Source organism: Pantherophis guttatus, chromosome 3 (assembly GCF_059756535.1).
Source record: "Pantherophis guttatus breed Tessera chromosome 3, ASM5975653v1, whole genome shotgun sequence".
In the NCBI taxonomy this organism is placed as follows: Eukaryota; Metazoa; Chordata; class Lepidosauria; order Squamata; family Colubridae; genus Pantherophis; species Pantherophis guttatus.
This window is the reverse complement of record NC_142065.1, coordinates 27,046,625-27,073,116: the sequence shown is the minus strand read 5'-3', so window position 1 is coordinate 27,073,116 and position 26,492 is coordinate 27,046,625. Positions and strand designations below refer to the sequence as shown.

The 26,492-nt window shown below is 39.1% G+C and overlaps 1 protein-coding gene and 1 long non-coding RNA gene across 2 annotated transcripts in view; one reads left to right on the top strand and one right to left on the bottom strand.

Annotated features, from left to right (window-relative positions):
- Nucleotides 1-1,816: 1,816 nt before the first annotated feature.
- On the bottom strand, nt 1,817-13,616 carry LOC117663622 (uncharacterized). The gene is made up of 2 exons (XR_004590760.2): nt 13,119-13,616; nt 1,817-4,234 (listed from the first exon to the last, which is right to left on the bottom strand). It is a non-coding gene; the product is annotated as an uncharacterized LOC117663622 (long non-coding RNA).
- SDC4 (syndecan 4) overlaps nt 13,488-26,492 on the top strand; it is a 25,488-nt gene continuing 12,483 nt past the window's right edge. Inside the window, exon 1 of the mRNA XM_034413898.3 lies at nt 13,488-13,623. Coding sequence (XP_034269789.1) covers nt 13,555-13,623 — 69 coding nt within the window. The 5' untranslated portion in view covers nt 13,488-13,554. The remainder of the gene's footprint in view (nt 13,624-26,492) is intronic.

Here is a 26,492-nt window from a genome sequence, read left to right as displayed (position 1 = left end):
ACCTCCCTTGATAATAAACACAATCTGGCTTTTGAGCACAATAAGGCCAAGTGCTTATTCAGGGTTCAAAAAAATGTAAGACAGGGTCTTATTTTCGGGGAAACATGATATTCTTGGATCAAGGGCAGAAGGCAGTTCCTCCTCCTCATCACTAACTGGCTGCAACTATATGCTTTCCTCATCTGAAGCCTCAGGGCTGTCCACCTGCAGCTGTGCTTCAGCCGAATCACTCTCAGATGGCTCTTTGGAGCCATTGACCAACTCCATTCCTGATATGCCTGGGACTGCTTCATCCGCCTCTGAACTCATGCCTGGAGAGGTATCTGGGGACAGGTCTGGGGGAGTCATCACATCCCTAGACCCTGATCAAGACTACTTATCACAAGGCATGTAGTTAGGAGATGGGCCAAAAGTCTTTTCCTACTGCCGAATGGAAGTGCTCACTATTTATCCTTGATTCAGAAAAAAACTAGACCAGAACAAAACTGATATTCCTATTGCTGTCTTGTCACTGGCTTGATTTCAAGTCCCTGCCATCACTGGCTTCCTTCCAAGTAATGGATGACCAAGACCGCCAGATTTTGTACACTTGAGCCTGTCCTTGGACAGTGTCAAAATAAGAAGGAAAGAACAGTACAATTCAGATTCTTCAATCACAGGCTTGGGATGAGCCCCAGGCATATAATTTTGGTGCATGCTCATGTAGAGGTCAGGTGAAGAAACCAATGTACATTCATATACCCCAGTTTTAAGCAAACATATGGCTGCATACATAGGTTTCTGTAGGAAAGGAATGTGATGTGAAAATAATGGAATGTGAATCACAACACAAATATCACTACTTGTGTTATGATGTCATTGCGTGCACATTGTCATTTTCCTGCCACTGTTGTTTATTGCACACATCTATGAAACCATGAGTGTTTGCCCAGGTTTTAGTTATTTAAAAGCAAGGCTTCTATATAAATCAGGACAATCATAAAACACATACATAAAATAACTCCCTGCTGCTATTTAATGACTGTCAGGATTTTGGCAGCCCAGATACGGTTTGGCTTTGTCTCTGAAATCCTGTAGCTTCATGAATTCCCTAGAACTCCTATACAGTTCCGGCACAAGCTATTCAAATGACAAGCCACCCACATGACTGGCTTGTCCTTCCATATGAAGGAAATAAAGATGAATCATCGCTGCCCACCATCTATGTGCTTTCTTTGGCATCAAAGCATCAACTGCTCCTTTAACAGGCTTTAAGACACATTTCCCCAGGGTTCAGCTTATAGCAATTTTAGATGCAAAAGTCAGAGTAGTGTAACACCTTCAGAAATTTCTCAGAGCCAGAATAGTACACTGACAAAGACTTATCGTTCATAACCGTAGACCTCACCCTATTCCTAAGAGGTCTGTAAAGGGGTGTGCATAAGCACACTAGCGTGCCTACCGTCCCTGTCCTACTGCCCCAATTATTCGTATTAATTTCTTATGTTTATATTTATACCTGTTTATAACTTATATGTTTATATGTAATTTTTATACTTATATTTATTTTCTCATACATGCTTGACAAATAAATAAATAATAATAATAACTAAAATCTTTGTGCAATTGCAGTGTTCTTTAGAAGTAAGCAACACATGTCTTTGAAAATATTATTTTCCCATACAAACAAGTCAGAAGATAAAATCTGTTGTAATAGTGTTTTGGTTCTGTCCTGAGAAAATTTGTACTTTTTAAACTTGTTAGTTATTAACTGATTTGCAAGCCATCTTTGAACTTTTATCAAAAGCAACTGCATATATTACACACTTAAAACAAGTAACAGGAAATAATTTAATGGAATTAATTATTTTTGAAACATGAAAGACAAAGGTATGAGACGCTCAGTAAAAATTGTTTTATAACATTATCCTAAGTGTGCTTATCTAAGTGCAATTCTTACTATATTTAATTCCAATAAATGGGCATATATTTGTATTCATTTTTTAAATGAGTTTAAATTTATTCTATACAAGTCTTCTTAAGAGTAATTTTTATTCTGGATTTCAATGGCAGTTACTTTTAAATACAGGACTGAATTCTGAATCTGCTTTTTCTACAAAAGAAAAAAAGAATATTTTCCATTAAGGCTTAAAGATGATTTTGTTCTTATGCATTGGAAGTGAACCTCTCACATAATCTCTTTAGAATTTTAAAAATCAACTGGGCTAATACAAGAAATGAAATGTGCATTAAGTTTTGCCTCGAAAGTAGGGACTATTCATAACATATGTATTATTTATTCAGTAAACCCACATTGAAGTTCATTTGGCAGATTATGAGTGATAATTAAAACAGTCAAATGGCTTAAAAAGAAAAGCAGAATACCACACAAGAAAAAATAAATAAAAATGAAGTTAGATAAAACACTGGTCTTTGAAACAGCCACATTCTCCCCTTTGTGTCTAATATTTTGGATTCCTTATTTGACATGATCTTTTATTATCAATGATCAACAATGTTAACTCTGGGGTTCTGATAAGAAACAGGTCACCGCGAATAGAGAAGCATTCCAGCCCATCTATACCGGGGATTAACAACTTGCCCTCGAAGGGCCTCCGGCCAGTATTACCACCTGCCAGAGACCTTACTGAAAGGCCGTACTGAAAGGTACAACAAGATGGCTGCCGAGAAATCGGCAGGTCAGATCCTGGGTAGGTGGGGATGTCAATGCTGAAACCACACTGTTCAAAGGTACTTCAAGGGGGTTGGTGATGAGTGTGGTGCCACCTTCCAGCTGTGGCCTCTCTTGGGGATTGGACCCCTCAAGACACTCAGTACTGGCCCCGGATTTGTCCAGGGCAGGGATCTGAAAGGGTCCCTGTCCGAAATGGCGCAGGTCAAGGCATAACTTGGGTCTGCGTGGGTTTCTCCTGCCACCCCGGCGGGTCACCAGGAGGGACCCAGTACCCAGCATAGGCTGGGTACCTTTAAAAAACCCCCAATGTTAACTCTAATAATTTATTTGGAAGTTGTTGACTACAGATATCCTTAATTTTTGGCCCAGTGGATACACTGGACTTTTAAGACCATAGGATGGAGACACTCACAAAGTTATGATCATGGACACCACCAATTACAAAAAGCATTCATATTTTAGAACAGTGTTTCTCAATCTTGGCAATTTTAAGATGTGTGGACTTCAACTCCCAAAATGGATGTTGGGATGTGGGATCATGGATGTTTGCTAGGGAATTCTGGGAATTGAAATCCATACACCTTAAAGTTTCCAAGGCTGAGAAGCACTGTTAGAAGGGAATCAAAGCATTTACAGCCATCCAAATTACGATTTAAAAAAAATTGTAAAAATAAAATCCTAGAATCTATGTAGGTCCAAAAACAGTGCAGAAGATACAAGGTATACTTTAGGCTGGTGCCATGTCAGCTTTTCAGTCATTTTTCTAAATTAAAAAAACTCTTTAAAAATTTGGAGCAGGAGGGAGCTTGAGGGGCGTCAAGGAATTTTTGTGTGAAAAACAATGATTTCTGCCTCATTCCACCCCATTTCCCTATGGGCAGATTTGAAGTTCTGAGGTGGCTTTGCCTTTCCAGAAGTGTATAGTTGGCACTGGAAATAGAATGGTTCATACATGGCCCATTCCTCCATTGGAACCATCTCCTGTTCTTGAAATGTAACTAATCTAAAATGTCAGACTGGCCTTTCCAGGTGCAAAAGAAAACATTCCAATAGATTGTTTTGGAGACAAACCACTAAATTTTGTGTCTCTGTGTGTATATCCTAAATGGAAACATTCACAGAATGGATGAAGATAGTAAGTTACAGAAAATATCCACAGCATGGCTTCTTAGAATGAAAGGGCTGATAACATTATTTTGCCGGCCTATTTGCCGGCCAAATGTCTCTTCCACAGAAATACATTAGGGATTCTTTTCCCCCTGGATTTATCTTTTAGAATAGAATAGAATAACAGAGTTGGAAGGGACCTTGGAGGTCTTCTAGTCCAACCCCCTGCTTAGGCAGGAAACCCTACACCACTTCAGACAAATGGTTATCCAACATCTTCTTTAAAACTTCCAGTGTTGGAGCATTCACAACTTCTGGAGGCAAGTTATTCCACTGATTAACTGTTCTAACTGTCAGGTCTTTCTCCGGTCTTCAACCAGATCCAGTCCATTCTTTAACATGACCTCCACGCATTCATTTGGTCCTTTTCTGCTCAGTTTTGAGGTTATCCTGCTGATGAGACAGGACAAAAGGACAGCCTTGAATCTCTTTGACAATTACTTTTCAACATTCCTTTGAGTTGGGAAGAATAAAAAGATAAGAAAAGCTTCTAAATTAATATCTACACCCTTAATACACATAGTTCTTGACTTACAACCATTTGTTTAGTGACCATTTGAAATTACAACAGCACTGAAAAAAAGTGACCTTTTTCACACTTAAAGACCGTTGATCATCCTCAGTGTCACGTGATCAAAATTTAGATGCTTGGCAATTGACTCATGTTTATAACAAGTAGCAGGGTCCAGCAGTGTACATTCCGACCAGCAAAGTCAATGAAGAAGCCAGATTCACTTAACCATGTTACTAACTTAACAACGATTCACTTAACAACTGTGCAAGAAAAATGGTAAAATGAGGAAAAATCCACTTTACAATTGTCTCGCTTAACAACAGAAATTTTGACCTCCATTGTGGTCATAGGTTGAGGACTACCTGTATCAGCTCCAGTTTGGGTCACTTACCATACTTTTCGGAGTATAAGATGCACTTTTTTCCCCCCTAAAAGAGGGTGGAAATGTCAGTGTGTCTTATACACCAAATACAACCATTTTTGGCCTACTGAAGCCCCGTCCCGCGCATCCTGTTTTTGCCAAAAACAGGCCGTTTTTTTGCAAAAACAGGATGCGCAGAGAGTTTGGAAGGCCTGCAGAGCAGGGGTGAAATGCTCCCGGTTCAGACTGGATCCCTGCCCCCCCATGCCCAGCTGAGCTGCGCAATCATCAGAGGCTTTTAAAAAAAATTTAAAAGCATTTTCTCTACAACCTCTTCGGCAGAAAAAAATGCTTTTAAAAGTAAAAAAAAAGCCTCTGATGATCGCACGGCTCAGATGGGATTGTCAGAGGCTTTTAAAAGCATTTTTTCTACTTCGGCCAAAGAGGTTGTAGAAAAAATGCTTTTAAAAGCCTCTGACAATCCCAGCTGAGTTGCCTGATGGCAGAGGCTTTTAAAAGCATTTTTTTTTACAACCTCTTCGGCCAAAGAGATTGTAGAAAAAATGTTTTTAAAAGAAAAAAAAAGCCACTGACGATCAGGCAACTCAGCTGGGATTGCCAGAGGCTTTTAAAAGCATTTTTTTTACAACCTCTTCAGCCAAAGAGGTTGTAGAAAAATGGTTTTAACAGTAAAAAAAAAAAAAAAAAGTTGGCCACACCCACACAGTCACATTAACCCCCCCACCAAGCCACGCCCACAGAACCGGTAGTAACAAATTTTACATTTCACCACTGCTGCAGAGTGGGCGTTTTTGCTCTCCCCAGCCCCCAGGAGCACTCTGTAGGCCTCCCAAACACTCTGCACACCCCATTTTTGGTCTCCCAAACCCCCCACGTGACACGTTTTTGCCCTCTCCAGCCCCCAGGAGCACTCTGCAGGCCTCCCAAACCCTCTGCGCATACCAAACGCAGAGGGTTTGGGAGGCCTGCAGAGTGCTCCTGGGGGCTGGGGAGGGCAAAAACTTTCAAAATCTTGGTGCGTCTTATACTCCGGTGCATTTTACAGTCCAAAAAATATGGTAATCAGAAGGCAGAGGCTAAGCATGGAACAACTGATAGCATTCCCACATAGTGCCCAACTGCTAGGGATGCATTGGGTACTTTTTTTCCCCCCTGGACTGTTTTTTTTTCTCCCCAAGTTCTGCCAGATTCAGACCATTTTTGAACTTAATGTTTCTTTACCTAGTTTCTTCTACTACACCAAATTTGCTTCCATCCAGGTTTCAGAGAGTTATCCACCCAAAACATAAAATCCCAAGCATCTTTACATAATTTCTTCCTACAATTTATTGGCTTAAGAAGCAATAAAAAAAAGGATGGCTCATAGAAATAAAGAGGACAAGTAAGAATGAAGGCGATGGCATTTCTCCAATATTCTGTGCAATAACGATTTACTGTATTTCTGTTGAGACATGTGGCCCCTAAAGAGCTTTGGAAGGAGCAAAGATATAGCTGGGAAAAGTGAGGCTCCTTGGGAGGAATTGGAAGATGCTGCATTTGGCAGAAATGTGGATCCGTGTTTCTTCAGCTACTGTAAATCCATGATCGGTGGCAACGCATAGATTTCAGATTTCAATGTAATTCAGGACTATTTGCTTGGCAATTTAAGCTTGTTTTTGATCAAAAGTTGGTTTCCAACCCCCGAGAGAAATTTGGCCCTCAAGAACTGCTAGCTGTGGAAGTATTTGTGATGAAACAGCAGGGAAGACACTTATGCCAAAGACCAACCTTAGTTTGCTTTTCTTCATATATCTGCAATAAAATCCAGCATTTCTGCCAACTGATTTCACATCCAGAAACAGAGCTGGGTCCTCGCCCAGAACCTTTGCTTCTTTCCCCTACTCTACTTGTAAAAGTTGCTCTTGGCACATTTCTTTCATGAGGGACCCAAGCACACATGTATCTCTGAGGAAAAAAAGGCATTCCAAATCTAAACATTTTTCCAAGCTCCCTTGAAGTTTGTCTCTTCTTCTTCTCTTCTCTTCTCTTCTCTTCTCTTCTCTTCTCTCCTCTCCTCTCCTCTCCTCTCCTCTCCTCTCTCCTCTCTTCCCTTCCCTTCCCTTCTCTTACTAGAGCTGCTTATAGTGCAGCTTTTTGGGTCAGGATAAAGCAAGGCCTCTTGATAGAAAGGCCATGTCTCTGTGGGCAGAGAAAGAGACGTTGGCAGAATTTAGCTGGTTTTCCTGCTGGCAGATGATGCTGTGTGGAGGGGAAAGAACTGTAGGGAAGCCACAAACTGCTGCCCAAAACTGTATCACAATATGTTATGCTAGGATAGCAACATTGCCTAAGCTAGTTGCTAAATCATGGGGAAGAAGGGCTGTGAGGGCAAGATAATTTATATAGTTATGCAGGTAGTTCTTAATTTACAACTGTAATTGGACTGCAAGTTCCATCACGGTTCTTAAGTGAGGTACGCCCAATTTTACTACCTTTTTTCTCTTCAGTTGTTAAGTGAATCATGCGGTTGCTAAACAAATCCATCTTCACACATTGCTTGTTGGAGGCCCGTGGGAAGGTCACAAATGATGATCATGTGACCTTGGCATGTGGCAACAGTGGGAAGTGTGAGGACTGGTGGTAAATCACTTTTTTCAGTGCTGTCATAACTTCAAAGAGTCGTCTAAACAGATGGTCATAAGTGGAGGACTTAAATTTCAACTCAAGAATGTAAGAAAAGCCTATTAGTGGGCTTTAACAACTGTAATGATTCCCTTAACAAATAAGGCAAGAAAAGCTGTAAAATGGGGCAAGGTTCAATTAACAAATTTCTCACTTAGCAACATCAATTTTGGGCCCAATTGTGGTTGTAAGTTGAGGACTACCTGTACTTTGTAGGGTAGTTTTGCTCAAGCCTTCAACAAGGCAAGGCATCCTTTTGAAAAGCCACATGGCTTTAACTATATTTAATTTTTAATTACATCCAGTTTTTAATCCCTTCTCAACCCAGTTGGAATGGGGCACCAGGACACTACAGGTAGTCCTCAGCTTATGACCAGAGTTGGGACCAGCATTTCCACTTGTAAGCAAGGTGGTTGTTAAGAAAGTTGTGCCCGGACTTCCTGTTTGCTGCTGGCCGCCGCCAGACGTTCCTTTGGGATCGTCAGCTTCCACTGCCTGTCAGAGCCGCCTTCACAACGGAACGGCGGCTCGAAAAAACTCCGTTCCCATGAGGAAACGGAGATAGAGCCGGCAGGGGTGGGTAGAACTCTCTGCAGAGTCCCAAAAGTTTTTTTTTTACTTTTGGGATGGAGCGGATGAGATGCCCCATATCCCCAGCCGTTGCTCCGGGCTTTGGGAGACCTCTGCTAATGCAGAGCCAGGCGTCAAAAGCAAGCCTGCGAATTTGACAGATTACTCAAAGAAAATGTGAGCTGGACCTGTAATACTGAAGCGCAAGTATTTTACTTATCTTTTAAAAATTACTTAAGAGAATAGAGGAAGAGAAAGAGGAAAAAAGTTTCTTTTTAAAATGGCGTCTGCCGCGGCTGGAGAAGAGTTTGAGAGGGAAAGTTCTTCCGTTTTTTATTATTACAATGTAGCGGAATAAATACCACTGGCTACATTTGTAGACAAAACTCCGCTCCTGTTTTTGTTTTTCTCTTTTTTCCCTGGAGGCTTGAGTGTTGCTGGCTGGAAGTCTTTTGTCTTGTTTTTTTTTTTTTCTTCTTCTAACAAAGCCTGCTTAGGCGGAAACATGGCACTGAGGCTTGTGAAGTCAGACAAACAAATAGGTGGGGGGGATTCCCCCACCAAGAATTTAAAGCAATATGTTTTAACTCTTCAGTCCCAGAAACCTGATTTTAATATAATAGAATTTCTCTTAGAGGAGATTGAAAGAAGGGATGAGATTGTGAATCAGCAACTTGAAAAATTTAAGCAGGAAACTAAGGAATTGGTGAAATCCAAGTTTGACTTTTTGCAGCAAAAAATTTTAAAATTGCCAGAATTCATGATTCGGTTGGATACAAATATTAATTTACTAGAGTCAAAAATGGATGAAATTCAAGATAAATTGGACAATAGAATTCAAAAAATTGAAAATGATTTGTTAAATATTCAGGATTATAGTTCAGAAGAAAAATTTAAAATGGATGCTGACCAAAAGTCTGGTAATGTAGAATATCTGGAACAGAGGATTCAAAAAGAGGTTCTAAAGATACAATATAATTTCACAGAATATGCAATAAGACTTAGAGGTTTGCAGGAAAATAACAGAGATGACTTAAGGAAAATATCTTCTGAATTTCTAGCTGGGATTTTAAAGATTCAACCTGAGGAAGTGTTTTGTAGGATTGACAGAGCTTATCGAATAAACTCTTGGACTGCCAAGCAAAGGCAATTGCCTAGAGATGTGGTAATCTATTTTTCAGATAAAGAAATTAGGAATAAAATTGTGCAAAATTCCTTCAATTCTAATTTGCAATTGTATGGAAGAAAGATTTGGATTTACAAGGAACTCCCACCTAAGATACTAATGGAAAGGAAGAAATTTGGCTTTCTGGTGTCTGAGTTAAAAAGGAGAAATATTCAATTCCGGTGGGACGTCCCAGTTGGTATTATATTGAGATATCAAGGAGAAAGATACCAGTTAAATACTGTTGAAAGGGCGGAAGAATTTTATCAAAATAGGTTGAAAATGAATTTAACGTCTTCAGATATAATACAGGATAAGCAGAAGGAGCTGGAACTAAAGACAGAGACTGTACCAGATAAATTGCCTTTGGATTTATCGGATACCCCAGCTGGATTATCTACAAATTTGAGAGAAGTGCCATCTGATTTTAATGTGATGACTTATCAAGGCAAGGACAAGCATGGAAACCAATTAGAGGATATACAAGGGATAAAAAAGAAATGCGAGACACAAAAAATTAGGATGGAGGTCAAACCCACAAAAAAAAGAAAACAAAAAAAGAAATAGGTTGTACAAAAATAGAAATTTCTAACCCAAGCAACAGTGAAGCCAGTGATTTTAAAATATGAATGATTATGTGAAAACATAGAGGAGGCGACATATTGGTCAATATCATCCTGAGGATAGTGGCAGATCTCTGCATTGCCGTAATTTTGGGACATGGAAAGAGCCTCAAATTGATGGTTTTGAATTATCTATTTTGAAACTTCTTTTTGTGTTGATAAATATATTATAATTATCTTGAATTATAAGGCAAGAGAATCACATTGGGACATGCAGAAGATCGGGTTGTTACCCAATACGATGATGGAAATTAATAATCCTGATGAAACCCACAATTATTATTATATGGAATACAATTATAATGTCACTCGGGTGGTTGTTTTTACTTTTATATATATAAGAAGATGTTTACTACTGATGGGGGCAGATATGATTGGAGATCTTGAATAAACTGTTGCATCCGCAAGCTATGTCACCCTATTATGGATGTTGGTTTTAACAATCCAGTGGAAAGACTTCAAGAAGATATTATATGGACTATAAATTTAAAGTTATTGTCTTTTCTTTTTTTATTTAGATATAATGGAATATATATATATATATATTTTTAAGTAGTGTGGGCAGTGAATTAAAGATATCAAGAATTGTTGTGTATGGTAAATTTGTAAGACAGTGGGTGAATAAGCTAGCTACAGACTGATTAGTTTAAGAAAAGGGATTTTTAAGTGATACATTTAGGGGAGTGGAGGAAATGGATAGAGTGGAATAAATGTTAAATTAGATTTTATGGGGAGCCCGCTTTGAAATGTTATTAAAGTAGGACTTATTGTATAGTTTTAAAGTGGAAGGTGGTTTTGAATTGTTGCAATAATGCATAGATATAAAACACTATTATGCTAAATTAGAGTTATTTTATAATAGTTATAGTATAATGTGTTTGTTTTTTTTTGTTTTGTTTTTTTTTCTCTTCTTCTTCTCTGAAATGTATGGATAAAGGGGGATTTATAATATTTTTAGTAAGTAAAGGTCAGTATTTTGAGGAGGGAGTAAGTAATCTGTTATGAATTAGGGTTTTTTTTTGTTACGAAGAAGTCACAGGGGGGGAAGGGTGGGGAGGGGGGGTTAGGGAGGGGGGGGAGGGGGGGGAAAAAGGGGGAAAAATTTGTATTTGAAAACCTTTTCAATAAAAAAAAAAAAAAAAAAAAAAAGAAAGTTGTGCCCAATTTTATGACCTTTTTTGCCATGGTTGTTAGGCGAATCACTGCAGTTGTTAAGCGAATGTGCTTCCCCATTTGCTTGTCAGAAGCCAGCTGGGTAAATCACAACGACGATCACATGACCCCAGGACACTGCAACGGTTGTAAATATTTGCCAGTTGTCAAGCACTTGAATTTTGATAACAACTGTGGGGATGCTGGGACAGTTGTGAGCACAAGAATTGTTCATTACTTTTTTCAATGCTGTTATAACTCAAATGGTCACTAAATCAGGGGTGAAATCCAGCAGGTTCTAACAGGTTCTAGAGAACCAGTAATGGAAAGTTTGAGTAGTTTGGAGAACCGGTAAATACCACCTCTGACTGGTCCCAGAGTGGGGTGGGAATGGAGATTTTGCAGTATCCTTCCCCTGCCACGCCCACCACGCCATGTCCGCCACGCCACACCATGCCCACCAAGCCACACCCACAGAACTGATAGTAAAAAAATTTGAATTTCACCACTGCACTAAACAAATGGTTGTAATTTGAGGACTACCTGTAATCTGCATCTTTAAGCCCCCAAATTTCACACCTTGCCTATTTACAGAGAGAGAGAGAGAGATTAACACCATGTCGACTCTCAGACAGCAGAGATAGTTAAAAAATGAACCAGAAATGAGATAAGTTTCAGTTCTCTGTGGCTAGAGACACAGCATTGGGTGATCAGCTTTGTAAAACTATTTGTTGCAAGTAATGTGGAAGATGAAGAGGTAGGTGATGTTAGGTATGTGGAACCTTTCACCCTCCAGATCACAGTGATTTATAACTTCCAGGAGTGAAGAATGCCTGAAAATGTAGTTCAGAAGATCCAACAAACCACATTCTCCATCACTAAGCTGCTAGACTGGCCTGCAAACTACAGTCTAGAAATATTTTCAACTTCTGCCATTACTTCTTCATATGGCCTCATGGAAATCCCCCGTTCTCTCCTCTAGGCCTGGTGTGAATCTTTGAAAGCAATGCTGCCAAAAGCATCTTCCAAACCTAATTACAGTCAGTAACCTTCCACAACCTACAAATCTACAGGAACCATTTGCACTTCAGTTTGAGACGCATACAAGACAGATTCATCCCCAACAGCCTGCGCTTGTCTTCAACAGTGAAGGGACACTGGGCAGAAAACATCCTGCAGCCAAGAAGGCTCTCCACACACATTTGCACTATTCAGCTAACCCTGAGGACACAGATAAACCTCCTAGTGGCCTCAAGGACTCTCTGAAAGAATGCAAATGACCAGCAGCCTGCAAGGAATATAAATCCTTCCATTCCCTATCATCCAGTCAGAGCCAAAGCAGCTTCTTGGATGAAAAGTGAAACGTCTTCAAAGAAAACAAGAAAGCCCAGTTGCCTCCTGAAAAAGCACTTTTGGGACTTCCACAACCTGGCATTTTTTTAGATAACTTAAAATGGATGTTTCCAGCCAATGTGCCAAAAAGTAGACTAGCTGGGTACTCAGGGAGCAGCATCTCCAATGCATCTAGAGCAGGATTTCCTAAACTATGAGCTGTATCTCCTTTGGGGAGTGCAGAAAGATTCTGGAGAAGAGCTCCTGTTGCTAAAATAAATTCACTTTTCCAAGTTTTATTGTATTTTCTTCATTCTTTACTTGTCTTCATGTTGGTGTTTTTATGAACCCCTGATCTACAGGGAGACCAGGCCCTGGCAGTGCCCCTTATTTCCCCAGCATTTTGAAAGAAGTCCATACCTAATTACTCCCCCTATTCTGCTTCTTGCAAAATTTCCCAGACAACTTGAAAGCAGCAGCTCATTGGGTAAATTACAAGAGCACAGGTAGTCCTTGACTTACAACAGTTCATTTAGTTACCATGTCACTGAAAAAAGGGACTTATGACTGTTTTTCACACTTACGACTGTCGCAGCATCCCCATGGCCATGCGATCAAAATTCAGATCCTTGGCAACTGACTCATATTTATGGCCATTGCAGGGTCTTGGGAGTCATGGGACCCCTTTTGCGCCCTTCGGCAAGCAAAATCAATGGGGAAGCCAGATTAATTTAACAACAGTGTTACTAATTTAACAACTGCAGTGATTCACTTAACGACTGTGGCAAGAAAGGTCGTAAAATGGGGGAAAAGTCACTTAACAACGTCTGGCCTAACAAGAGAAATTTTGGGCTCCACTGTAGTAAATAGATGACTACCTGTATGTCCAAGAGCGGGGCAACATCAACAACGAAGCATCCTCCATTACTCCGTGGTGTGGAAGCCGACACGTTTCTGTATCGCCCGCTGGCGGCCAGTCTCCGCGTCAGACTGAAATTGGCGGACGACCCAGACCGGCTGTTGTGAACGGCCGGGGAACAACACCGCCGTACTCGGTACGTACCTGAAAGGGAACGCGAGAGAGGGGCGGCGCGAGCAACACGAAAGGAATCGCGAAAGCAGGGAAACTTCCCGCCGTCCGCCCTTCGCAAGCGAGAGCCCCCCCTCACCCCCTTCGGCTCCTCCTCGAGAGAGAGAAAGAGGCGGGCCGCGACGGGGCCGCCTATAAGAAAGCTGAGCGCCGACGCGGGGGGGTTACATCGGACTCACCGTGGCTGATTTCGCTCCGCGCTCTTCGCCTCCTCCAGAAACGCCATGCAACTCGCTCGCCTCGCCGGCCTGTGCGCCGCTCTCCTGCTCGCCGTCAGCGTGGCAGCGGAGTCGGTGAGTGGCGTTGTCGGGGATTTGCGTGGAGGAGGAGGAGGAGGAGGAATGGGGGGGGGAGGGGAGCAGCAAAGGGTTGGCGGTGGGGTTTTTTGGGGGGGGGGTGGAAGGAGGGAAATTAGCCCGGGATTGCCCGGCCTTGATTTGTAAACCATTCTCGCTGGCGGAGTTAGGACGAAGTTGGATACCGGGCTTCGATCTTCTTCGTCCTTTTGATGGCTTTTGCGGATCAAGTAATGGGGGGAAAAGGAGATCGCCCTTTTACTCCCGGGGCCACGCCGGAGAGGGGGACCCCCGTCCCCCTTTTCCGAAGAGAAATCCACCCCTTTTTCTCAAGTAATCCTCTCTCTCTCTCTCTCTCTCTCTCCAAACGCCGGAATAGAGTGGGACGCTGGGCTAAAAGCCGGAGCGAGTCGCCCTTTCTTCGCAGGAAGTTAGGAGAGAGGGAGGGTGGGAGAGAGAGAGAGAGAGAGAGAGAGAGAGAGAGAGAGAGACGCTGCGACCCCTTTGGCCCCCCGCTTAGTAGTTTATTCTCACTCGGTCTTCTATTACTTTTAGCGCAGCGTTTGCTTAACCCGCAGCTATCTTCTCGATAGCTTTTGAGCGTATTGCCATTGGGGAAGGGGGGGGGAGAAGCTTCTCCCCCGCTTGGCAATCTCTTCCTCCGTCCTTTACGACCAGCGGGATGGTTTTCATCATCTCATTGACTGCCTGGTGGATTCCTGCCCCCCCCCCACCATCCGCCCCAAATGTTCTCAGTCTCCCAAGTACCAGCGCAGTTTGGCAAACGGCATGCCGTGTTGTTGCCTTATTTAGCACTTCCTCCAGCTCATAGCTGTGGAATGAGTAACCGCTGACCCAAAGCCTGGCTCTGTTGCAATTCTCCATCGTCACACAGAACCCATTAAGTGAAATTCCCGGGAGGCTTGACACATTAGAGATCCTGGGGTTTTCCTGTAAATCTGACCGTGATTTCTTTGCTTCTGGTTCATTCGCCTCTTTCTGCTTTTTGAGAAAAGAAAGCTGCTGCTTTGCTTCTCCTTTTTTCAGGTTATTTAGCCAAGCTGTTTTATCCTCTTTGCAAACACTCTTCAACCTTTGACCTTGCCAAACACTGGTCTTGCCTGTTGCTAACCTCTCAAATTTGGTTGGAGTGGTTAAGTTCCTGGTCTAGAAATCTGGTCTAGGAGATGGGAATTCTAGTAACACCCTAGCCAAGAAAGCCAGCTGGATGGGGGGGGCAGCCCAGTCACTCTCCCTCAGCCCAACCCACCTCACCAGGGCCCTTGTTCTGGGAGAAACAGGAGGAGGAAGTGGTACCAGACATGTTCGCTGCCAGAGTTACTTATCAAATAATTAAGGTGTGAAAAAAATCTAATAAAATTCGTTAAAGCTTTGTGTCTCCTCAGAGGAGATGGTGGGAGATTTAGTTGCAACTTGCTTTATAAGGTTATGCTGGGAGAAGATCAGAAAGCTTTGAACAGCAGCATAGAGGAATAATTCAGGCTATGTTACTTCACAACAGCCTGTACTTAGGAAATGTTTCTTATGTTTTTAGTAACTTGAGTGAGGGACGACTATGTATTTCTAGAGGGGAAGGGTGATGTTTATAAACTGGGGCTTGATGCTTAATCCCTCCCCCTTTATCTTATTTCAGATCTAGCTGTATTACTCCTTTGCCAGTTTAGTTTTTGTCCTGCTTTCTTGTCTGTCATTTGAGCCTTTGCCTGTAATTGTACTGTGATGTTCTGTGATCTTCTCCTGCAATTTGTTTTTGTTTTTGCTGGATTTGGGTATGGATTGCAGTAATCTGTAGACTTCAGAAGCATGAATATTTTAACCCTCTTGTACTTGCTGTTTACTATCCTTTGCCAGATTGTTCTTAAAAATTCTGCATTTAGTTAGTAGAACACAAACTTTCATTTCTTACTAATGGATTGGCATAGCATATTTTATTTATAAGTAGTAATAATTTGTAAACTTTTCATCGGAGGCAACATTCACTTAGCTTAAAAATGCAAAAGATATTGGCCTCAAAACTGATGAGTCAGAGAATTTCAAGATAACAAAGCATTTCTGAAATTGAACACTTTTGTTTTAAACATTCCTGCAATTTCTTAGTCAAAGGTTCTGTTGATGGTTTCCTCAGTCTTTAGCAAAATATGTAGTTACCTAGCTTTTCAGAGGGTGTCCTAAATACTAACTCACCTTAATTTTATAGAATGGCAATTCAGCATCTCCTAGAAGGCTACAGCCTTTCTGATCCTTCTTTTACAGAATACCAAATAGTTAGAATCTCTGAACTTTTTTACTAACCCAATAAGGCAATAAAATCAGCCCTCAGATTCATATAACTTTCTGCATGGATCCACTTAAAACAAGTGACAACCTCTCATGTATTTTAATATTCTCAGCAATTTAACCAGTGCTGAGGGATGTTGGGAGTGGTAATTCAGTAACATCTGGATTGTGATAGGTTACAGGTAGTCCTCAATTTAAGACCACAATTGAGCCCAAAATTTCTGTTAAGTGAGACATTTGTTAAGTGAATTTTGCCCATTTTATGACCTCTCTTACATCAGTTGTTAAGTGAATCACCGCAGTTGCTAAGCTAGTAACACAGTTGTTAAATGAAACTGGCTTCCCCATTGTTTTTGCTTGTCAAGAGGTTGCAAAAAAGTGATCATATGACCTCGGGACACAGCAATATCATAAGTATGGGCCAGTTGCCAAGCATCTGAATTTTGCTCACGTGATCATGGGGATGCTACAAAGATTGCAAGTGTGGAGAAATGGTTATAAGCCCCTTTTTTCAATGCTGCTGTAACTTTGAATGGTCACTAAATGAACTGTTGAAAGTCGAGGACTACCAGTACATAACTTTTCTATAAAAGATTGCCTTATATGGTTGAGATAAACTGAATTAAGCTGAATTGCCCAAGCTGTGAAACGTGTAGTCTATTTAGTCATTTCCTCCCTGACTTTCTGTTTTTGCTGAAAACTGTGTTCCAGATTCCTCGTGGGCTATTCACCTGACATATTTTAATAGACCTCTGATTGATTAATCTCCATGATGTGGGTTTACCTACAGTACACGTCTCTGGTTTAATGCTACTTTTTACTCTTTATTTTGCACAAATTCCTCTTAACTCTTTCTAGAAGCCCCCCCCCCACAAGGATTATAATGAAAGGGTGGTGCATGAATCATATTTTACAGTTCTGTGACAGTTGGCATTCACAAAGCCTTGCTGTGGGGAATCAGATTGTGTCGTAAATGCAGCATGCCAAGTTTTTTTCCTATCTTGGTGTTCAGGCAGTGTTAATCTAATTTCAAAAAATATAAGAATCTGGCTGAGCTTATTGTTTTGAAAAGTAGTGCAGCATTATTAATGAACAAACCGGTTTGTCCTGTCCTGCTGCCATGGATCCCTCAGGCTTGTTCTTTCTACTCTTTCCCAGTTTTATTTTCTGTCTCTCAGAATCAAATCAGCATTGTTAGCCTAAATATGTAATTTTATTTCCAATCTATAACATGTGGTTTAGGCAGGCTGAGACACAGTACAGATATACCCTCATTTTGCCAGTATGATATAACTCCCTCTTCAAAGACTGGCCATGTTAGAAGCATCTTGTAGCTTGACAAAATCAAAGAAGATTAGCTTCCTTTTACTAGCATCTCCAGAATATGTTTAGCAGTGAATGGCCAAATATTTTTTGTGGTTCTTGAGATTTTTCTATAGTTTCTAGTCGTTTAGCATGTAGGGATATGTGACAGGAGACAGAACATGCCATAAAATTAAAATATGGTTGGGCCTGTATCATCCAAAGCCATCAACTCACATCTCCAGAAGATGAGAGTGTCTTAAATCTTTTAAACACAGAGGAAAGAAATTTGAAGTGAAAAAATGTTAAGAAAAATGGATGTTTGTTTAGTTTGTGTAGGTTGCCTTAACTGGCTTCAGTCTTCGACTTCATAATATTTCCCATATAACTATTATGGCAAACGAATTGTTTAGATGTGTTCCCACTTTAATAGTAAAGTAATAGAAACAACAAATAATGAAGAAATCAGCAAGACAGTGGGATGATAAAGGCTGACCCATAGTACTATGTATACAGTATGCCTATAAAGCTATAATGTTCTGGGATCATGGTTTGAATAGGTCACAAATGGCTAAATTCACATTCTGCAAATGCAGTCACTGGATTCACACAATATATAAAAACAAAATCAAAGAACTGCAATATGATTTTATATTTGTGAACTCTGACTTCGTTGTGTTTGAAGGAACATTAGATCTTTTCAGGCATCCTTTTCCTGCCACTGGGTTATAGGTCACACATGGTTTGGGGTGAAATAAGTGGACCTAACGAACTTACTGGTAAGCATCTAAGACCCAGCTAGTAATTTAATATAAGTTGAGTAGAGCTGCTAGTTCAGGGCTGCCAAAATTGAAACACCACTAGAATTTACTGAATCCTTTGGCTGCCAAATGATTGTTCAGATTTTTGTAACCTTAATTTAGCTGCTAGCCCATTTGAATTTTATATCTAGCAACAGAAATACTATATTTTGTTGATTTTGTATTAATCTAGGGTTGAATGTAGGTAGAAAAGTTGCACAAAGTTAGGCCATTATAAAATACATTTCAGAATGTTGATATTGCGTTGTTTTGGCTCAGTTTCATTGTCAGTCCTGCCACCCTAATTATTACATTGTAAGACTTCAATATCGGTAAGATACTTTATGTCCACCTGTTCACTGCTATCACTTGAAACTGTACCACTTCACCACTTGTCAAACACCCACTGTTCTTCTAAGTGAAATACTCAGAATTCTTGAGTCTAAAAGTACGGCTGTGGTACTGTAAAACTTTATAGAGAGGGGAATGGCACCATAGAAAGTAAGTGGTTCTGGCTGAACTCTTCCTAGGAAAATTCTTGCTATTGTTGATATGCCTTGCTCTCTTGGCCTAGTATGTCACACTGGAAAGACTAAACATGAGGAAAAAGTATGACATAGTACTGTGGCATATTGATTTTGTCTACAAGTTGCTATTTGAAATGGAAGATGACTAAGTGAAAACAACTCCTGGGGGGTAAAGACAACCTCCTAGTGTTTGTTTTATGTCACATAGGAAATGGAGGAAGATATATTGCAAAATTAGTGGCAACAGTATTTAATGAAGAATACATCCTATGTTCATCTGATCTGAAACCTTTTGGGTCTTGTAGAGCAGGGAAAGCATAGTTAGGAAATATTGGTTCTGTCAACTACAGCAAGGGAATGAGGAGAGAGGACCTTGTACGGTGAACAAGCATCAAGTCAACATGCATACAGAATGCACACAAGCATGTTGAAAACTCAGCAATTCTCTATTGTTTTGTAGCTGTTGACATTGTTATGAACTAGACAGGGAAAGTAAATTTTCCCAAGAGATGTTCGACGTCCTAGCATTTGTTATTGACCATTTGGCAAATTGATTAAATTTGGAAGTAATAGAAGCCCTCAGACAGATTCTAGCAGCAATCTGCTATAGAATGTAGATCTGAGGGGACTCAAGAAATTCAGCACTTCCCAATAGAGCAGAGATAGATTGTGCAAATAATTCCAAGCAAGATGTGTCCGTAGTTACTATATAAGGTCAGATTTGAAAACATCAGTGCTCAGCATGAGAACTTAATATTAGGTTTTGTGTTCCTGTTGATATAAAGAAAATTTTATGTGGTAAACCTGTTGAACATCGACTTTTCCTTGGTCCAGAAACATAGGAGGGTTGCACTGCCAGTTTGCAGCAGAACCTATTTATGGAGGTATGAGAAGTTAGTAGAGTCTGATCATTTTCAAGGAACTGATTTATCTTAGTTTTAGTAGTTTTCTTTTTAAAAGCTTTAATGAGACTTGCCTTTTGCAAATATACTGAAACTTTAGGAGGAATGACCCTGGATATGTTCAGTTCTGAAGCAGATAAGAAATGTTTCTTTAAAAGAAAAGCTATATAATATCTTTTATATGCAGACATACATTGCAGTTCTATATACATATCTACTTGCAAGTAATCTCTGAGTTTAATTTGACTGTCTAAATAAGCGGTTATGGGAATGCGACTGTAATGTGGAGAATTATGTGAAATCTATATATTCTGATATCACTGCAATGTGCTAAGCTTTTGTAATATATTATGCACACCTTTTTACATATTTTTATGATTATATGCTAAGACTGCAATACAAATGAAATTGATTCAGTGCTATTTGCCTCTGAAAAGAACATTCTTTCTTAAACTCATTATACCCAGTAAGTCAAGCTTTCTAAACAACTTGACATTCTCAGAAGTTTAAGTCACGTATAAGATCTGCTGCCATTGCTAACTATTCTCAGAAAAATGTTGAGAGTTAGCATTTACAACTTCACTGAGAAGCAGTCCACTTAACACGCATTGTTTTTTTGTAGATACGTGTGGAAGAACATGATTTCTCTTTTCAGTCATGCCAACATATATATTTTTGCTGTAACAACCAGGTCTCCATACTGGGTAATTTCACAAGTCAACTTCTTAATTGTCCCTCATTTCCATTTCCTATAGGAAAAGCATCATTAATGTTAATACTATACCAGTAGTGCAATATATTCTATTCGATGGAGTTACGTTAGGAGAAAAGGTTAAGTCCTTGTTACAAATTCACAATCTATCAATCTTCCCCACCTTGCTCTTTGTAAATGAGACATCATGATAATTAAGCATAGCTTATGGAAACTCCTTGTTTTTTGGGAAGCAAACACACATTTATTATAATGACTACTTAAAACCCCTCAGATAAAGTGGTCATTTGCTGCGCCTTAATCAACATTCTACAGCTGGCCAAATGCTAATACTGATGTATTTCATTTAATCACTTAACAGATTTTGCTTTTAACCTTGCGTTAGGCAAAAAATAATAATTTGAGCGGGAGGGGGGGATGCACACTGATTATCTGACACAATGACCTCTGGACTCAGAAAATGGGGAACTGATGTTCACTAAAGCAGGTATCCTGAGGACCTACTGTATTAATTAATGGTTAGCCTTTCCAATCCAGTCTTGTAGTGTAATTCAGCAAAAATGTTTGTTTATCAGGGTCTCTCTTCTGAATATAGTGGAAAATTCAAAGCATTGTATGCAGAAATTTACAAAAGGTAAATATGTTAGGGACATTATTAGTGTGTATGTATATATATATATATATATTTCCTCTAGCCAGGTTTTCCCTAGGTAACCAAGATTTTTCTGCAGCCCCAGCTCAGTAGAATCACATCCACTCGATTCTGGGCTTTTTTCCTTTCTAGCAGCTAGCAAGCTCTTCCTGCTAGGTGGGAGACCTATATAGATCTATATAGATCTAGCTCGTTTGCTTTCATCAGTAGGCCACACCCACATCTTATGTATCCTCCCTGTAAAGGTATAATATCTATTTTCTTACTTCTTCGTAGGGTTTATGTGTGTTTTTCCTCTAGCCAGGTTTTCCCTACGTAAATATATATATATTTGAGACATATAGAATTTACATGTTTGACGCTGAGATGATTTTTAATTAAAAGGAAGAATCTCTGCAGTCCTACAGAAAAAGGATCTAATCGTATCTAATCAGGGGATTTGAAGGAGCTTTTTTGTGGGGACAGGAAAAGTAATATTTCTGTTAACAATACAGGCATCCTTTGGGTAAAGTAAAACTTGCAGGATTTTCAGTGAGGTATGCAGGTGGTCCTGTTTGGCCACCTTACCTGATCTAGAATCTTAAGCTGGGTCAAGCCAGGTTAGTATTTGGGTGTAAATGCACTGGAAGATTATTGCTGTAGACCAGACTAGTAAGGCAAAATGCATCCTGGAAGAAGGAAATGACAAAGTATTCTTGTATCTTGCCAAGAACACTGCACTGGATACATCTGTGTAAACACCAGAGGTTGAACTTGACTCCAAAGTAACTTAACTTTTTTTTAATGGAATGAATTATTTTTGTGGCAATATCATCATAAAAATGTCCTTTGAGACCTAGATTCCTGGTGACTGTATGGACATATTGTCTAATTTTTCTAGCCATTTCCGCCTTCTGGGATATTTTTTCAGTCTAACCTAGGGACCTGAGATTTCTTAGTGGTTGAAAAAGTCCAACATTGCTTAACTTTTCCAAGTCCTCTCCCCAAATTGGATAAATGCTGTTTTTGAGGCCATCTTGATTTAAAATGTTCATGGGAGTAAAGCAGGAAAATAATTATCTTTCTTGGCCTGAAAGTAACTTCTGCTGTTACTACTAATGCATCTATTTGCCTAATTAAATATCTTTATTTTATAGAATGGAATGAACAGTCTGTTCAGATGTTATTGAACTGGAGTTCCAAGCAACTCTGGTTAAAGTCTGGGGACTATAGTTGAGGAATTCTGGGAACTATAGTTGAAGAGCCACACATGTTTCTAATCTAACTTTAACCTTTTAAAAACATGAACTAGATTGGAATTATTACATGTAATATATTAATGTATTTAACTTTATCTATTTCCTATGGATGGTGATAGGGAGACTTACAACAGTCAAAACTGATGATTTTGCAAAGGCGATTTAACCAAAAAGGTCACAGGCTATATCTTAATTAGTTGCAAATTTAAAAAGTTATGCTAATCTTTAGACATCCTGATTAGATTAAAACAGTTAGCATGGACATCATGCAAGAATTTAGCTGTACAGACAAGCCTGGATTATCTTCGTAGTATATCTGAATATATCTGAAATATCCCAGATATAACAAGTGGGAGAATGCCACAAGTAATTAAATCAAGCTTTCTTGACACTAAAAAGTTGATCTGATAAGGCAAACTAGTTGAAAGGCATAGTTAAAAAAATAGACTAAGCATGGAGGTAGAATGCATCTTTGTGCTGAAAAGATTTATGTTAACCTCAAATCAAAAGGTAGTATATAGTCAAAATCCAAGAAGATCCAAGGCTACATATTTCTGAGTACCAGTTGTACCCTGTACACGTTTTATGCTCATGACTAATGATATTTGGTTGGGCACTATGAACTAACACATAATGCTTTGTTCTGTTCTAGCAGAGTAGCACTTAAGTTTGTAATGTTCTGCAATTTAGAATTGGTTCTTCTGCATCTCGTTTGTTAATTTAGATACCAAGCTATATACCTGGCTGGGTCCAAGTATACTGCTAATATGAGAAATCAATGTCATCTCTTTCTTTCTCTCTCTTACTTACCATGACTTTGGACTGCTTATACTAACTGGATGGTCTCCGGACCACTGCTTTATTTACCTGAAATGCTGTCTTTAGATAATTTGAATAAGGAATTCTAGCCTTTTTCCCCTCTTCGCTTGCCTATTCTGTTAACATCCATGTTCTTGTAATTCACACATTCAGAATGAATGCAAGTGCTTTCTGGAAGTCTCTAACACTGGGAAAGGTGGAAGGGAAGAAGAGAATGACCAGCAGCAAGGTGAATGATTCCAGTTACAATAGCAATGGGTACAGTATTGGAAGACCTGAAAGACCAAGTTAGGGGCAGATCATGAAGGAAATCTATGTGGACATTAGTGGTTGAAAATAACTTGAAGGCACATAATCCAAGTGTTCTACCTCTCTGAGCCCATAGGATTAGTTCCCATCAGGGTGGATTTGATTTAAATCGAGTTGATTTAAATCACAATTTAAATCATGATTTAAATCACTTGTAAAAAGGCTTGATTTAAATCAATTCGATTTAAATCATAATTTTTAAAGAGCAACTGTCATCTCTGCTACTCCTTTGACCCACTGTTGACTCACCGATAGTCCCAGTGTTGCAGAATATACAGCCTCATGCTACATAACTAAGCTCCATTTCATGCTGAATAAACTAAATTATTTATGTATCTTAAATAGAAAACTATCTTACGATAGATTTTTACCCCAAAAGTTTTTTATTAAAATAAATTCAATAAAAATCAACAAAATCTGATTTAAATCAAAAAAATCCGATTTAAATTTAAAAAATCTGATTTTTTTGATTTTTTTTAAAAAATCATTGATTTTTATCCACCCTGGTTCCCATTCAAAAGTGACTATTTTAAAACATAGTTTGTATTCTGACTAGCTGGAGGGATGGGGTGGAGGTTTTGCACAACAAGGCCTTTTGTTTGATTACCTACAGAGTTGAATCGGTGCATGACCATAACTTCAGCAGAGTCTGCTGACAGAAGGATTCTCTGAACTTCCTTAGAACTGTGGAGTCATAAGACTGAATGAAGTTATACTTCTCTTTTCTTGCTCAGTGTTCTTGTTGTAAGAGTTAAACCTTTTACCACTTTGCCCAATCCCTTAGCAAAGGGTTTTTTAAAGGAACTTCAGGAGTCAGAACAGATGTAAAGATTACAAATTTTCCAAATGGTCAGCAAGTCTCAAAGCAGCATTTTTTGTAAACGGGGGATTTGAAAACCTAATGAACTGCAGAGCACAAGATTTACTTTGGCTGAGACACCTTCTGGACCACGTAGGCTGCCAAGGGGTTATGTGGTAACTGCAGGAAGGGGGGGGGGAGAGGCTGTGGGAGTGCCAGGTTTACCCTTCAGAGCTGCCGTTAGAATTCTCTCAATAAGGTTCTGTCCAAATAACACAGTCCGTTAAGTCATGTTAGGTAAATCTGGTGAGCTTATTGCTACAGTAAAGCTGCCCTAAGCCTTGTCAATGCATCTTGGAGACCTCCAAGGCCAAAAAATACTATGTAAATTTGTTTAATTAATAAATATTAGTAGCTAAACTTTTCTCCTGCTAGTTTTGGAAGTATTTAGACAGAAGGGTTGCTGTAGTCCAGGGGTCTCCAAACTTGGCAGCTTTAAGACTTGTGGACTTTAACCGTTGAAGTCCACAAGTCTTAAAGCTGCCAAGTTTGAAGACCTCTGCTGTAGTCCCTTATAAACTGTTGGGATGAAGATATGGTAGCAGACATCTGGCTCTTAAGTTTTAGTCCTCAATTAACCTTTTCTGTATCCTGCCACTGTCAAAAACACCGGCTAATAACACATATCATGCTAAACCTAAACCATGTTACAAACTAAAGGATTTGGCTGAACCAAAACTAACACATTACGTGAGAAATTTTCTGCTTTTGGAAAAACAAACAAACCAGGGTAATGCTTTAGACTAGATTAATGGATTGCCTTAATTGTGTGTACCCACAAGAACCTCCTTAACTCTTGTTCTACTTTGATTGAAAGATTTATACTGGCAAGCAAAGTTTCTTTAATGGAAGGTAAGCCTCCAGGGAACCCTACATTTCTTTAAAACAATTTTGAAAATCAGGATGAGGTAAAATAAGGACATATGCATACTTTTTATGGAATTAAATCCCTTCTAGAGTTAGTCATTTTAATAGTTTTTGCTATTTGTGTATGTAGGTAGAGAATTTTTGCGCTTGAAATCTGGGTCAATTAAGATAGAAGTATCAATAGCTTAACCAAGAGGAAATTAGACATGATCTTGCAAGCTTGGATGAAGCAACTTTTGCATTAGGAATGATAAACATTACAACTAAAAATTTGCATAATTCCTGGCCAAATGCATTAGAATCAAAGTGGTTAGGGGATAGATCATCTGGGAGACTTATATATGATATACTTCTAGAAGAGCATTACCCTGCAAATTGAAATGGAAAAATTATTTCTTAAGTATAAGGAACTAAAAATGAACATTTTTCTCACTATTATATAATATTATGTGGGACTTTGTAATTCTTTTTGTTGGTTTCTTGTGCTATCAGCTATTATTTTCAAAACTTCCATGAGCAAATAACTCATAGAACTTTTGAAAATAAAACATGTGGACCAATTAAATATACATACTGTAGCAATAATGTTTGCCTGGCATTCTTACCTGTTGCTACGATAATGTTCAGAATCTTTTAAAAATGGCCAACATTGTTAGTATATGGTTGGTTGCCTATCTGCCAGATGTTTAGATTGGATTTGACATTTTCATATTATTATTATTATTATTATTATTATTATTATTATTATTATTATTATTATTATTATTATTATTATTTAATCTTTAGTGAGATTCACAGTCTTTGAGGTTGGTTAATAGCTCAGCAGCTCGAGTCCTAACCAAGGACCTAGGAACTGTTAGGGTATAGTCGGAGGATGTAAGCTGTTTTTTTTTATTTTTATTATTTTTATTATTATTATTATTATTATTATTATTATTATTATTATTATTATTATTATTATTATTATTATTATTATTATTATTATTATTATTATTATTATTTGGAAATTGCAATAAATAAAGAATATATGTACAGGAAAAACCTTCCAACATGGTAGTTGCTGAGTTGCTTTTACCCCAATAAGAGGGCTGCTTCTAGTCTGATTCAGAAGTGGAAGGAATTAGTTTTGCATTTCTTGCATGCCACCTTTCATACTCTTCAATTTTCTGCTCAAGGGAGCTGCAGGAAGAAGAATTGGTTGCAATCTCTCTCCCCCCCCCTTATGATATCAGAAATATTTGCTCCTAGGATCTCTGCATTCAAATCTGTACATGCTTGGAGTGTGAGAAAATTAGGAAGGAACTGAGACAAGTGTGTCTTAATCAGGCTTTTCTGCCATTTTAATCCAATCTTGCACAATCTTGTTCCATTCACCTACAGATTGGATTAAAAAATGAATAGCCCTGATAAAGACACACTTGCCTCAGTCCTTCTTAATTTTGATAAAGTCAACAGATACTTAGCAAGATAAAATACACTGGATGACAATTGTCCACCGGTTGTGTGAAGGAGGGCTTATGGTCTATGCTTGAGTTTTCTGTTTTCTCCAGTCGTTCTATTCTGCACATTCCTGGGAAATAG